Source organism: Terrapene carolina, unplaced genomic scaffold (genome assembly GCF_002925995.2).
Source record: "Terrapene carolina triunguis isolate 2854851 unplaced genomic scaffold, T_m_triunguis-2.0 Scaffold238, whole genome shotgun sequence".
Lineage (NCBI taxonomy): Eukaryota > Metazoa > Chordata > Testudines > Emydidae > Terrapene > Terrapene triunguis.
The window spans coordinates 11,960,053-11,975,484 of record NW_020664589.1 but is presented as its reverse complement, the minus strand read 5'-3'; the positions used below and the strand labels follow the sequence as shown (position 1 = coordinate 11,975,484).

Genomic DNA, 15,432 nt, shown 5'->3' with positions numbered 1-15,432 from the left:
CAGCTAAACTAGCACAGCCTAAGGCCTGGCGTTAAAGTGAGTTAGAACTGAGCTGCATGGGTATCAATGTGCAGGGAGAGTCAGAGAAGTACTATTCTCCTTCCCTGCTGTCTGGCTCCAAAATCTAAGAGCCACATTTTCAACCGCAAAGCAACGGGTGTAATCCCAAAAATGCATGCCTGATTCTCCTCTCACTTTTGCACCAGCAGTGTAACTTCATTGACTCGAATGAAGTTATTCCTGTTTGACTCCAGTGTCAATGAACCAGAGAACCCCCAGCTTTGGACACCTGGAAAATTGTGCAAGGAGTGCAAACTGATAGGTAGACAGTGCATTTGCACTCACAATTATGGGGTTTTACAGATCCATTGGAAGTGCACACTTTTTTGCCAGGGCACCCAGGGATGAAAAGAGTATACTAATGAACCAGATATGCTATTTTGAAAATCAGTGGCAAAGTTCCCTTTAGACCCTTAAATGGGAGCCCTAAATATTTAATAACTTCTCTGCCCCAGGGAATGTATATTTCTTCAGTGGATTGAATTATTATTGGTTAAAATAAACATCAAAGTGTTCCTTACATCTCTATGTACCCTCAAAACTTCTGGAAAAAGCTATGGCAATTTCATAAGTACTTCAATGTGAAGTTAACAGCCCTGTTTTAAGAGAGACTAAATACATTACAAACCAGGATTGGGGATGGTGTGGGGGAGAGTCTGTAATCCTGATTGTGATCTGACACCTGTTTTCCATTCATCTAACTCCATTGGTTTAGATGGAGTTACTCCTGATTTACACCAGTGCAAGAATCAGGGGCTATATTTAAATCTGCATCTATAGCCACATATAATAAACCTTTTGAAGCAGATCCTCGGGTGGTATAAATTGCCATAGCTTTATTGAAGTCATCTGAGGATGTAACCCTTTATCTTTCTAGGGTTTCAACTGCCAAAGAAAGAAAACTCTTTCTGAACTCAGAAGAACTTTGGCTAAACTTGCATGCATGTAGATGGAAGAATTGGGGTTTTGCCTGCCAATGGCAACAGGTCCCAGTGACTGCCCTCCTGCCTAAACCCTAGAGGCACTGTTTAGTAGCTGCTGTAAAATCCAGTCCATTCAAATTCAACTGAAATATTCATCATTTCATGATTTGGATCACTGACCTGTAAAAATGCAAAATGCAGTTTAAGGACATAACCCTCGGACTCTAATATTCTGAATATTTCCATATGGAAATAACTCTGAAATTAAAAAGACAATAACATGCAAGTCTAAAGGGATAAAACTACAAGTGGGGAATCAAAGGGCAAGCTGAAGTTATAACAATGACAAGACTCTGTGACACAGAAGTTTGGCCAACTGCTGGTATTTTGACTTGGGTTCTGTAGTGAGGCAGCCTGGCTCCCGACGGCCCCTGAGAGGGCCCAGCTCCCGCTCCGGACTATTACAGTTCCTATTAACTTTTAGTCAGGACTTGATTCCAAGCATGTGCTACTTTTTTAGGATTTAATCCACAGCGTCCGTTTGCAATGTCCCGCATGCTCCAGGAGAGAATTCAGGGTTAGGGCTCAGCTAATCCTACTGTTCAGAAGCCAGCTGTGACTGGGATTACTTGAGAATTCAGCTCTAGTTTAGGGTGCTCAGATATGATTAGTTGGAAACAACTCTCTCCCTTCCCACCGGGAGATGGTTACCCTTCTGTACACAGAGCAGCAGCAGTTGTTCCCTGAAAGAAAAGCAATGTACTCACCACCTTACCATTGCAAAGTCTGCGCTAGCACCCCTTATGGGGAGTATTTTGGGGGCTGATGTGCATGCTTCATGTTATTAAAGGGAGGAACGTGGGGATGACAACCGCCTTTGCATTGTCACTGAAAGCGGCCTAATTAGAAATGAATCTTCCCTTAACCATGACCCCCCATTGGGCTCTCTGGAGGGGGCAGGGGAATGCGGATGAGAGTGTGACTCCAGTGCATGTGATAGAGATGTTAATTTGGCACCAAATTAAACGTGGGAGGCACGGAACTGGGCGGCGCCAGGGATGAAAGGCCTATTTGGGGATTGCATCTGGCAGCTGTGCTACAGAAATGAGATGCAAAAACTCCGAAACGGATCTGCAGAACCAAACAATTCCGCAGCTCCACTGGAGAGCTATCCGTTCCCATAGAACAGGAAGGCGGTTCGGAGAAAGGAGCCTAAATCAGTGTTGCCAGCTCCAGGTGCGCAAGACAGACAGTGAAAGAAAGCAAGGAGGGTACCTTGCTAAAATCTAGCCAAGGTTTATATGTTTTTATTTAAAACCAGTGGGCTAAACACTGCTCTGGGATAGCTCCACTGAAGTCAGCCAGGGATTATTTTGGCCCAAAGCTTGTCGCTGGAGTGGGCTGATTTAGTTTCCCCAGACTAAAGTTGGGACAAAAGTTCTTACACACCCGCAAAACAGAATCTGATACTCAGCCAACACCAGCAGCTGCCTCCAGCACAAGGAGATGCAATTGCTAAGGTGTCCTTGCAGGAAAATGCCAAGGCAGAGAAGGTGGGTGCTGAAAGAGAGAAAGAAGCCATTAAGCAGCTGGGGGAAAGAGTTTGATGCAGCCAAGAAATTCAAATTCCGCATGAAACAGATACTCTCATGCTCGCCTGGGGGCAACCAAGAAGGGGGAGAGGAGGAAAGGTACAAGCTTGCAGAGAAGATCGCTGGTGTTTGTCATGCCAAAGGAGGATGGCAGGTGCTTCATCAGGGAGCACTACTTGTTTGTTTCAGGGCAATTCTTGTCCGTTTCATCCTGCTTTGCCCAGTTTGGCGCATGCAGGTGTATGTGAGCGAGTATATACCTTGGGGTATTTACTCTCTCAATGCACACAACAGATTTTCATTGGTCAGTCACTTTAGCTATAATTCCTTCCCAGCCCTTCCACTTTACAGGCAACTTGGAATTGTTTTTAATAAGCCCCTCCCTTGGTCCTAACATTTTAAGACTTTGCTTTGGAGATTTCTTCCTATTAGCAGCAGCTCAGAAATATTCTGTAGGTGAAACATGCTTTATCCACTACATTTCAGTACCCAGGACAGTGACTTCAGAGGCTAGTGTATGTGTGTGTGTAATAATAAAAAAAACCCATAAAATATCTAGAATGAGAGTCCAGCTGTTAATTGGTTCCATACCTGAGAGCCTCTAAGGGAGGGTCCATTCCTATTTATTTATTGCTTACAGGCAACATTACAATTATCACCCCCCCACATCCCCCGCAGCGTATCCCCCTTGTGCTCAGTTTTGCTCCTTTTTTGCCTGATTAAGAAAAGCAAAACCACCTTTGTTTCTCAAAGAAGTGGAATGGACTTTTATTTCCACTCCCACAAACCCCCCCCCAACTCAACAATGAGTGGGCTTGGAAGTACAGAAAGGCAATCAAAGAAAGAAACAGCCCCCAAGCATGCCACAAATGGAAACACTGAGGGACATTTAAATGTCACCCTAAATCAGGAAAGCGACCGCCACACCAGTCGTTTATCTAGATAAAGGGGAGGGGGTGAGCGGGAATGAAACAGAAGTGATTGCAGGTGGAAATGACATATTTTACAAGGGAAAATAGAACTCACACAAGTAGACCGACCGACTGACCAACCCCTAGCTTACCAATAACAGAATGTGCATTTCAAGCTACTTATCCTATTGCATTTTTAAGGCTATCACATACCCCCCTAATTCCTGTCCATTTACCAGCTGAGAATTGCATGGAGATGGTAGCAACCTCATCTTTAATTGAGGACTTCTCAAAGAAGAAGAAGGAATTAAAAAAGCAGGATAACACTCAAGACCCCCAGTGATGAAATGTTGTGGTAGATGATGATGAATTCCCTTCCTCCCCTAGTGAAACAAAAGGCAGTCACATTACAGAGTCACCAGTTTCACTTTACCTGAATTTCAACTTTTAATTGGGGAGGGAGAGTTGAATTCAACCACCCTACCCCATTCCAGATCTGGCTGCAATAAAAATCTACAGCAGATCTGAAGGCACAAAGGCAACCTTTAAAAAAAAATTCCCCCTTTAAGTACGATCTCTCCCCCAGAGACACATACACCTTTATCCCTCCACCCTGGTTCTCTCTATGCCCTGCGCTCCTCCTCACTGCTTGCCTGCATCGCAGGAGAGGAATTTGATGAATGACCTCTACTGCATGTTCCAAAAAGAGGGAAGGGGGAGGGATGGGGGGGGGAGTGAAATTGACAGAAAGATGCAATTTCCTACTCTAGTTTCTTTTATGCTCTACAGCTTTAGTAGAAAATGGCGTTTGGAGCGAGCGAGAGAGAAACCTACTTGAGTTAGTTCTGTTCCCATCAGCAGAAGAAAGAAGAGACCCAGAAGCTTGCTTGTAGGTTGCATCTCTTGCACACAGTTCCAGGTACCTGGCATGCAGATTTCCCCCTCTCCTCCTGGGTTATTTTCTTTTGCTGCGTTGATCACCGACTCCCCTGGCTTGCTTTTGAGTCCTTAGGTTGTTTTTTTAAAATTATGATTCTCTCAGTACCCCGAGAAGGCAATGCAAGAAATCTGCTTAGCACAGCCTTCACTTGGCATATTTAGGGAGCGCCCCGTTTCTCCTCTTCGCTCTGATCTGGCTCTCTCTGGCTTTTGTTGTTTGTTTTATTATTATTATGATGATTATTTAATGGCTCCCCTGATCGAAAGCCATTGGCGAGGAGAAATTCAGCGGAGCACGAAAGGATTCTCTCTGCAATTGCCAAAAGTTTGCCTTGAAAAGGGGGGCTGATGGAGGGAGGACAGGGATTTAAAAAAAAAAAAGGAAAAGAATGGGAAGGCAGGGGCTACTAGCAGGGATGGATGTTTGAAACAGGATGTGACATCAACAAAGGCGGGGGAAATTTAACTAGACATGGAGAAGGGAATGGGGAGGGGGGGGGGAGAGGTAAAGCAGCAGGATCAAAAATGCAGCCAGATGCAAAAGGAGGAGGGGTCAGATTTGGGACTGGGGGGGAGGGGGGCTGAGGAAAGCCGACAAAAGGGACGGAGGCTGAATGTGGGAGGGTCCCTCTGCAGAAAATTTAAGGCAAGCCCTGGCCCAGTTGTAGCAGGCTTCGAAGTGAGAAACTCCGGTGCATGGAAGCAAGAGAAAGGGAGAGAGGCAAATTGGAGCCAGCTGCTGGATTTTAAAGGCAAAGAGGATTTTCCTTGGGAGGAGGGGGGGATTTAACAGCAGCACCCCTCTACACACCCCCCTCATTCTTTTCCCGTTCAGGAGACCCAGGATTGCAAGCATATGAGGGACCTGAATTCATTTAAACTTCAGCGTGGGTATATTGCCATACCCCATGCACTTTCCATTGGTGTCAGAGATTACAAACAAATAAAAAATTGATTGATTGATTTTGGAGAGGGTGGGAGTGGAGGAATGTCTCTGATCTAGGTCATGGCAATGCCAAAACCACCCAAAAAGGGAAACGATTAGGGCTGTCAAGCGGTTAAAAAAATTAATTGCAATTAATCACGTGATTAAAAAAATAATCTCATAATTAATCGCACTGTTAAATAATAATAGAATACCATTTATTTAAATAGTTTGGGATATTTTCTACATTTTCAAATATATTGATTTCCATTACAACACAGAATACAAAGTGTACAGTGCTCACTTTATATTATTATTTTTATTACAACTATTTGCATTGTAAAAAGCAAAAGAAATAGTATTTTTCAATTCACTTAATACAAGGACTGGAGTACAATCTCTTAATCATGAAAGTTGAATTTACAAATGTAGAATTATGTACAAAAAAATAAATGCATTCAAAAATAAAACAATGTAAAACGTTAGAGCCTACAAGTCCACTCAGTCCCATTTCTTGTTCAGCCAATCGCTCAAACAAGTTTGTGTACATTTCCAGGTGATAATGCTGCCCACTTCTTGTTTACAATGTCACCTGAAAGTGAGAAAAGGCATTTGCATGGCACTGTTGTAGCCGGCATCGCAAGAAATTTATGTGCCAGATGCACTAAAGATTCATGTTCCTTCATGCTTCAACCACCAGTCCAGAGGACATGCATCCATGCCAATGACGTGTTCTTCTCAATAATGATCCAAAGCGGCGCTGACTGATGCATGTTCATTTTCATCATCTGAGTCAGATGCCACTCACAGAAGTTTGATTTTCTTTTTCACTGGTTCGGGTTCTATAGTTTCCGCATCGGAGTGTTGCTCTTTTAACTCTTCTGAAAGCATGTTCCACACCTCGTCCCTCTCAGATTTTGGAAGGCACTTCAGATTCTTAAACCTTGGGTCGAGTGCTGTAGCTATCCTTAGAAATCTCACATTGGTACCTTCTTTGTGTTTTGTCAAATCTGCAGTGAAAGTGTTCTTAAAATGAACATGTGCTGAGTCATCATCCGAGACATGAAATAAGTGGCAGAATACGGGTAAAACAGAGCAGGAGACATGCAATTCTCCCCCAAGGAGTTCAGTCACAAATTTAATTAATGCATTTTTTTAAACAAGCATCATCAGCATGGAAGCATGTCCTCTGGAATGGTGGTTGAAGCATGAAGGGGCATACGAATGTTTAGCATATCTGGCACGTAAATAACTTGCAATGCCAGCTACAAAAGTGCCATGCGAACACCTGTTCTCACTTTCAGGTAAATAATAAACAGGAAGCATTTATCTCCTGCAAATGTAAACAAACTTGTTCGTCTGAGTGAATGGCTGAACAAGAAGTAGGACTGAGTGGACTTGTAGGCTGTAAAGTTTTACATTGTTACATAACTGCACTCAAAACAAAACAAACAAACAAAAATCTACAGTTGTAAGCTGTACTTTCATGATAAAGAGATTGCACTACAGTACTTGTATAAGGTGAATTGAAAAATACTATTTCTTTTGTTTATCATTTTTACAGTGCAAATATTTGTAATAAAAAATAATAATATAAAGGGAGCACTGTACCCTTTGCATTCTGTGTTGCAATTGAAATCAATATATTTGAAAATATAGAAAAACATCCACAAATATTTAATACATTTCAATTGGTATTCTGTTGTTTAACAGTGCGATTAAAAGTGCAATTAATCACGATTAATTTTTTTAGTTAATCGCGTGAGGTAACTGCGATTAATCGACAGCCCTAGAAACAACATATATAAAATTCTTAGATCCAAAGTATTGAGACCAATATAAAATTGGTGAAATTACTCTTCTTTCTACACAGCAAGATAGAAACACACACACACATATATGCATACACACTTTGTCTACATAGGAAGGGAGAGACCTTTCTTTGTTGCCTCAGACACACACTTACAGAGTGCCTAATACCCAGGAATTGCAAAGGACTTTACAGGTATTCATTATTAAGGCTCAGATTTTTAAAGGTATTGAGAAGTAGCTCTGCTCAGCATTGCAAACCCTAAGGGCTGGTCTACACCTAAAACTTAGGTTAACGTAGTTGTCTTGCTCAGGGGACATGAAAAATTCACACCCCTAAAGGACATAGTTAGCAGACCTAAATCCCAGTGTAAACGCCACAAGGTCAATGGAAAAATTCTTCGCTTGACTTAGCTACTGCCTCTTGTAGACGTGGATTAATTACAGCAGTGGAAAAACCCTTCCCTTCACTGTAGCAAGGGTCCACACTACAGCGATACAGAGGCACTGCAGCAGTGCCATAGTTGTGTCCCTGTAACAGTGTAGAGATAGCCTAAGGCCAGGTACACACTAAAAAAAGAGATCGACCCAGCTATCACTCAGGGGCTGTGAAAAATCCACCCCCCTGAGCAAGATATTTCAGCCAACCTCAGCCTCGGTGTGGACAGCACTAAGTTGATTGAAGAATTGTTCCATCAACCTAGCTACTGTCCCCAGGGGAGGTGGATTAACTACGCCGACAGGAGAGCTCTCTCCTGTTGGCTTAGCGCATCTTCATTAAGTTTCATTTTCAAAATTGACTTAAGCCGCCTAAGTCTCTGAAAGTGAATGGTACGCAGGGTCTAAGTACCTAAGTCACTTTTATCAATGGGATTTAACCATTTAAATCACTTAGGCCTTGCAACACTGAGGGGAGCAATGCCGAGATAACATTAAAAATCTTGTTACCCTGGTGAATTAAATCAGTATTATTATTACCATTTTACAGGTGGAAAAGTTAATGCCCAATTTATATATTATTATGATGCATGTTTTGACATATATCACCCAGCAGCTTCCTGGGTTTAGTAAGAAACTTCCCTCCTGGGCATCTTAGCCCTTGATGTTCATTACATGAGGTTTCTACCTTCCTCAGGAGGTTCTGATATTGATTACTGTCAGAGACAGGATACCAAAGTCTATAGACCACTGATCTGATGTATGACAATTCCTGTTCCTAAAGTAGTACAAAGCACAGGCAATTCAGTGGAAGGGAGAACATTTGGGAAAATTTCTTAGTGACAGCGGTAAGCAAATGGGACAAAAGTTGTCAATGCATTGTGGCAGGAATAATGGCCCATGCAATTTTGGGCTTGTTTGTACGTAGGCTTCATGTCACAAAAAACAGAGGTCATTTCAACAGGAGTATTGTTTTTGGTTCTGGACAAGGCTTTCCTTGAAAGGTGTAGATGAATTAGAGATCAAAGAAGAGCAATGGACATGCTTGGATTGACTGGAGGAAAGATGGGTCGGTTGGCTGAACAGCAGGTGCATGCAGAGTGGGGACTGATATCCATCTGCATGGTTGGATGGAAGAAAACACAAAGGCAGAAGAGATATGATTCAGTATGAATGCAGGGAGTAATCGCCTGATAGCTAGGGCCCTACCAAATTCACCGTCCATTTTGGTCAATTTCATGGTCATAGGATTTAAAAAATCATAAATGTCATGATGTCAGCTATTTAAATCTGAAATTTCACAGGGTTGTAATTGTCGAGGTCCTGACCCAAAAAGGAGTTGTTGGGGGGTTGCTAGGTTATTGTGGGGAGGTTGCGGTACTGCCACCCTTACTTCTGTGCTGCTGCTGGCGGCAGCGCTGCCTTCAGAGCTGGGCAGCTGGAAAGCAGTGTCTGCTGGCTGGGAGCCCAGCTCTGAAGGCAGAGCCGCCACCAGCAGTAGTGCAGAAGGAAGGATGGCATGGTATGGTATTGCCACCCTTACTTCTGAGCTTCTGCTGGCAGGGTGCTGCCTTCAGAGCTGGGTGCCCGGCCAGCAGCCACTGCTCTCCATCCACCCAGCTCTGAAGGCAGCGCAGAAGTAAGGGTGGCAATACTGTGACTCCCCTAAAATAACCTTGTGACCCCCCGCAACTCCCTTTTGGGTCAGGACCCCCAATCCGAGAAATGCTGGTCTCCCCTGTGAAATCTATATAGCATAGGGTAAAAGCAGACAAAAGACCTGATTTCACGGTCCGTGACACGTTTTTCATGGCCGTGAATTTGGTAGCCCATACCACTGAGCAGTGAGGTAATACCCCAAGGGCAGTGACGATAGGCCCTTTATTGGAGACACTTCATATTAGAATGAACAATAAAAGCTAATGAAAGGACTATCCCTCTCTAAGGTCTTTGTCTGACTCCTACCACCATAGGATCCAAGCGTCGCATAACAATCCTCACAACAGGGGGAGTCCATCTAGACAGGCCAAGTGATGTGCCCAAAGTCACACTGGAAGTTTGTGGTGCCGCAGGGATTTGAACTGAGGTTTCCTAATGCCGAATCTAGGGCCCTAACGGCTAGACCATCCACCCTCAACACACAGCGCCTGATCCTCATGTATTCATGTATCTGCAGTATTGTCACCCGAACTGCACCAATATGCACCGTCTAAAGCTCGTTCAGAAACTGTCTAATTCCTATTGACCCTTCTATAAAGAGCTGCAGCACAGCTGCTGCGACTTACGAGTTTTGGGTAGCAAGTCAAATTCTCACTTCACAGCTGGAAAACACACAACCCTAAAGCAAGCATCAGCAAAGCAATCAGTGAGCCTGCCACATGTAGGCGGCACAACATGAGGACAGCAGTGTCACCCTGCCCTTCACATTGCTGGGAGCCATGCTGTGTGGCCCCAATTTTGGCATCTCAGAACAGCAGATGAGCACAATGTTCTGTGCTGGGTACGTTTGTATTTGCTCAAACAACAAAGGAGACTTTGGGTCATGCACAAAGCAAAGACACATTTTAAAAGTTAGTGATGGAGCTGATTCTTTTTTAACATTTTAGATCTGTGTAACTCCACTGACCTCAGTGGAATTACTCCGGATTTACACTGGGATAAGTGAGAGGAGAATCTGGTCCATAATCTGGTTTGCTTTTTTCTATTATTGTTATTTGTAAAACAGTAGCACTTGGAATCCCTAACTGAGCTCCAGGTTCCATTGTCCCAGGTCCAATACGCACCCAAAGTAAGAAACAGTCCCTGCCCCCCAAGAGTTCACGAGCTAAATATACAAAACAGATGAAGTGGGGAAAGGGAAAGAGGTGCAGAGAGGGGAAGTGACACAGTAGATCCATGACACAGCTGGGAATAGCACTTTGGTCTACCAACTCCCACGCTGTGGTGTCCACACTTTAAAAAGAATGTTGACACATTGGAAAGGGTTTAAAAAACTGCTGCAAGAGCGACTGACGGTCTGGAGAACCTGTCTTAGAGTGAGAGACTAAAGAAGCTCCATCTATTTAGTTTAACAAAAGGGAAAGTTAAGAAGTTGCTTGATCACAGATGTAAGTACCGTCATGGGGAGATGATTAGTCTAGCAAGCAAAGGCATCAAGGCATCCGGTGGCTGGGAGACAAATTCAGACTAGAAATAAAGCACCCTTTTTTAACAGGGAGGATAATTAACCATTGGAATAACTTAGCCAGAGAGGTGGTGGATTCTCCACCATTTGAAGTTGTTCAATCATAACTGGATGTCTTTTTGAAAGCTATGCTCTAGTTCACCCGGAAATGCTGGGTTTGATGCCGTTGGTTAAATTCTCAGGTCTGTGCTATGCAGGAGGTCAGACTAGATGATCATACTGGTCCCTTCCGGTTTCCAAATCTATGAATCAATCTGATGCCCTATCCACTAGACCACGCTGCCTCTTTAAAGCAATTGTATTGCTGGTGAAGGGTGCCAGACGGACAGGTCCGGGCACTGATGGCTTCACTGAAAAAGTACAACCGGGGCAGAGGCATTGCTGCCTTCTCACAGCATCCCCTTGCCAAACCCTTCTCATAGGAATGAATCGTGTTTAGGAGGAACCACCTGAAGGAGTGGGATGGTAATTTAGTGTCTATATACTTCGGCAATCTGTAGAGACTTAACTAACATAGGTGCCAGTGGTGGTGTCTGTAGGCCAGCATGCAAACAGTCTTACTGGAATCAGAAGACGTTTCAGCAAGTACTTCAATGTTCACATATTTTTTTACTCTTTACCTATTCCATTTTTTAAAAGGTTGGCCATGAACCATTTTTAAGCATCCTTTGGAAATGAAGTGGCCCATTGGCTCTGGGCATGTGCCGCTTTATTATTCAGGAATTCACAGCATTGGCAGGCTAGGCCTACTGGCCATTGAGGACTTTGCTTTGTTGGATTAGTGCTCATGAAAGGTGCTGGATCAGCTGCCCGACCCTAGACACAAAGATCTTTTATTCACCTACAAAGCTGACAGCGGCGGCAGCTTCCTCACCCTTTACTTGAGTGTCTTGATGGACAAGGGCGTAGTTCAGGTTTCAATAATTCCTTAGCATCTCTGATCAGTCGTCAATTAGTATCAATTATGATGGTGCTACCCCCTTCCGCTGGGAACTAAAGCACCCAATTCATTTCACATCGGCCACCAAACAGCCGCAAGAGGGAAACATCTTTCAGTCCTGAACTGGCAGTTCTGTGGCATAAGTAAGAGCAGCCCCAGGGCCCCTCTAATTTTATTTCTTTCACGTGAGGGCCCATGCTGGGCTGGATTCCAAATAGCATCTAATAGGTAAAAAGCTCTCTACCGCATTACCAGTGCCTGACCCATTCAGTACTCCTGCATATTGAATGTAAGCTGCAGCATATATGAAACAATCTTGCTCCTCTTAAAGGACTGACAGTAGTCACATCTACTGGTATGGGTATTGCTCCAGTTGGCCACATGGCTGCTGTTAATTCATGTGGCCTAGTTTTCCCCTTTGCTACTTGTGTTTTAGACAAAACAAATAAACCCCTCCATTTTCCTCTCAAGGAACAGACTGACTGCTTCCCTCAAAGGTGGTCCTGCAGTCTTCTGTAGCTACCTATTATGCCTCTCCAACAGCCTCTCCACGCAGCCAAGTGGCTGCTGCTAACTAACATTTTGGTTCTCTTCTCCCATTGAGAGTAAGAATATTCCAGGCATGGTGATAACCACCTCTCCAAGGCTTTGCTACCTACAGAGCTGAACAAAAAATGCAAAAACCTTTCCGTGGCCATTTGTATATGTTTTTATGCAAATTCACTTCTGCTGTGTTCCCGCCCCTTTTGTGTTCACTTTTCCCCAAAGATCATGCAGTCACGTTTTACCCTCATGAATGTCCAGGGAGGCCAAATTTTAAGCTCGCACATTGGAACACTCGCACAGAGCAAATTTTAAATTCACCTCCCACAAGGATTTGCACCAAGACCCACCCAATTGTAAGATCAGCGAAACAAGAAAAATACCATCTGACCAATCACAACCCTTTGACTTATGAGTTGGATGAAACAGAGGCTAACAAAGCCTTTTGCAAAACATCCATGAGATGCACATAAGAACGGCCATACTGGGTCAGACCAAAGGTCCATCCAGCCCAGTATCCTGTCTACTGACAGTGGCCAATGCCAGGTGCCCCAGAGGGAGTGAACCTAACAGGTACTGATCAAGTGATCCATCTCCACCCTCTGACAAACTGAGGCTAGGGACACCATTCCTTAGATGACACCAACTTTCACTCTCTCTGGGCTTGGGTTGGATTCAAACAAGCAACCAAAAGATAAAAGGTTCTATATAGTCATTTGTTATTTCCCTAAGCCGTCCACCTCCACCCCCCCCCAAAAGAAGTTCTGTCCTATTCACAAAGCAGCAAGAACCATCTTGTATGCTGAAAAATATTTCTGACTGGTATGGGAATACATCTGAACTACACTGTAAGATATTGCTGGTTGCACCACAGGGGCACTGATGAACAAAAAGCCAAGGAGACTGATTATTGGACCCACCTCAGAATAGTAGTTTATAAACCCTACTCATCTCATCCCCGGCTCACAACCCTCATATATTATATATTAAGCAACCCCAGATACTTACTAGCCCCTCTGGAGGTTTATTATTTATGCTGACATTTCTTAGGCTGTCTGCTAAGGGTTGTCCAGAGAGCGATTGACTTTCCAAGCTGACCCATATTATTGATCTCCTATCTGAAAAGTGTCAAGAGACAGGAGAAAGATGCCTGGCAAGAGCAGCGCTGTCATGGGTTCCTCATGCTCCGTGACAGGATAATTGAGCACTCCCATGGAAACGTAGGGCTTGATACCACTATGTGTGTGATGACATTCATAGAACTGCGGAGGATCTAACCTGGAGTAGACTCATATAGGATATCTCTGAGTATTCCATTATGTACAGACAGGACAGAGAAAGCATATTCCCTTCCTGTTGGGGGGTAGATGCTAATTGCATTTCCTGTGCAGTGAGACACTCTTTTTCTTTTGGGTTACAGATGGTCTCAAGTCACAAATTTTGGATCTGAACTTCTCCAAAGGGTGGTGGAAGGTGGTGTTTGAATATGGGACATAGACAAAGATAGCAGACAGCTGTCAAGTTTGGAGTTAGTTCCTGATCCAAATTTCTTGGCTATTTGGATGTGCAGTTTCAGCTGAGATGCTGTGTAGTAGCATTGTGTCCGACATAGCTGTAGATGTAAAGCCCCAGTTTCCCAGTGGCAGCAGCAAGGATTGTCCAGGACTCTTATTTTGTTGGAGTTTGTGGAATGATCTCCAAGGCTCTCTTCCTGACTCTGCCACTGGTTCATTGTATGGCCTTTGGCAAGTCACTTACATCTAGAACTAGCATTAACACCAAAGCAAAGCTATTCTTTAGAAAAACCTTCTCACTTGGGAAAAACTAAAATTACAGGTGAAGGCGTAAAACTGGCCATGATACCCCCAAAATGGGCAAGGCACCAAAGCAAGTAGAGAAAGGAATCCTGCTCCGAAGAGCATTCAGTCTAAATTCAACATGACAATCTCTGCTGCCAATCCAGCTGTCATCTTAAGATGAAGGCTCCAACCCTCTCAAAGATCATGACCTTGGAAACTCCTGGTGATCGATCCCCAGTGGAGGTAGCAGTGGCAAGGACCCATTCTACTTTGGGCGGGGAGGAAAAGAGATCTCTGGTTTGGTCCAGTATTCCATAAGCATTCGTCCAATGCAAGGGGGACAAGACAAGAGGACATAAGGGCAATGGCCACAGGTCACTGAAGGAGCGGAGAAAAGTTCTTGAGGTCAAAAAGATCATTCTCACTGGTGAATTTTGTGTCCCTTCTTTAGTTCAGAGGGAGTTCATTCTGGGCTATTTAGATTCCTAGTCTCCCTACGTTCCATCATTACATGTGGAGGTGTTTAAGGTTTCCACAATACAGTCTTCCTGCAACAGTAATTCATTATGCTGCTCCGTCAGTTGCAAAGGTATAGAACTGTTCTCATGTCAAGTCCTCTCATATAGAAACAATTATAGTATCTTTCAGCAACAGCCAAGGGCACTGCCCTATCGCTATTGTAAGCGGGAGTGTTTTTTGGAATGTTAATGTAGTACTTTTCAGTAAGGGTGATAGGCACGAGGGCAATAGAGCAGAGTGCATAAACCTTCAGATTCCACGATAAACCCAAAACTCAGAGCATCTTCTCTGCCAGGACCTACAGACCTGTTATGACACTGGGCCAAGTCTGGAGTGAAACTAAGGTGGTTTATGATCTTCATTGTAATCCACAGAACACCACACCTCGGGGTTTGTTCTTTTCGTTTGTGTATTGGTATGGTAATGACCTGAAAGCAAGCAAAAAGTGGTGATTCCAGGAGTATCACCCAGCACTATTCATGGGCTATTATTCCTAGCAGCTTCGCAGTGAGCCCACCACCTATCACGCTGACCAATATTGTCTCAGTGTTTCCTTGCACTCCCCTAGCTCTCTGTTTCCACCTGTTAGCATTTATCTGACACTTAGATTGTAAGCTCTTCGGTGTAAGGACCATCTTGTTGTTCTGTCTTTGTACAGCACCTAGCACCACAGGGTCCAGATTCTTGACTAGAGCTCCTGGGGCTATGGTAATACAAATAATAAACATGAATAATTAATAATTGCATTTCCTGCTGTTTCATTACCAGAATGTGTACATGTGCCACTGATGAGACATTATCAACTTTTAGCACATTGTCAAGGAAAAAGGAAAAAGAAATCAATAAATAA

General features: G+C 43.8%; 1 protein-coding gene across 2 annotated transcripts in view; it reads right to left on the bottom strand.

Moving 5' to 3' along the window:
• Positions 1-15,432, bottom strand: part of OLFM1 (olfactomedin 1) — a 66,520-nt gene that overhangs the window by 45,519 nt on the left and 5,569 nt on the right. Inside the window, exon 1 of one of the 2 annotated variants that reach the window (XM_024206673.3) lies at positions 4,321-4,801. The exons of the other annotated variant lie outside the window; for it this stretch is intronic. Within the exon in view, the coding sequence (XP_024062441.1) occupies positions 4,321-4,416 (96 nt within the window). The 5' untranslated portion in view covers positions 4,417-4,801. Of the gene's footprint in view, positions 1-4,320; positions 4,802-15,432 lie in introns of those variants that run through there. 2 annotated transcript variants of the gene reach the window in all.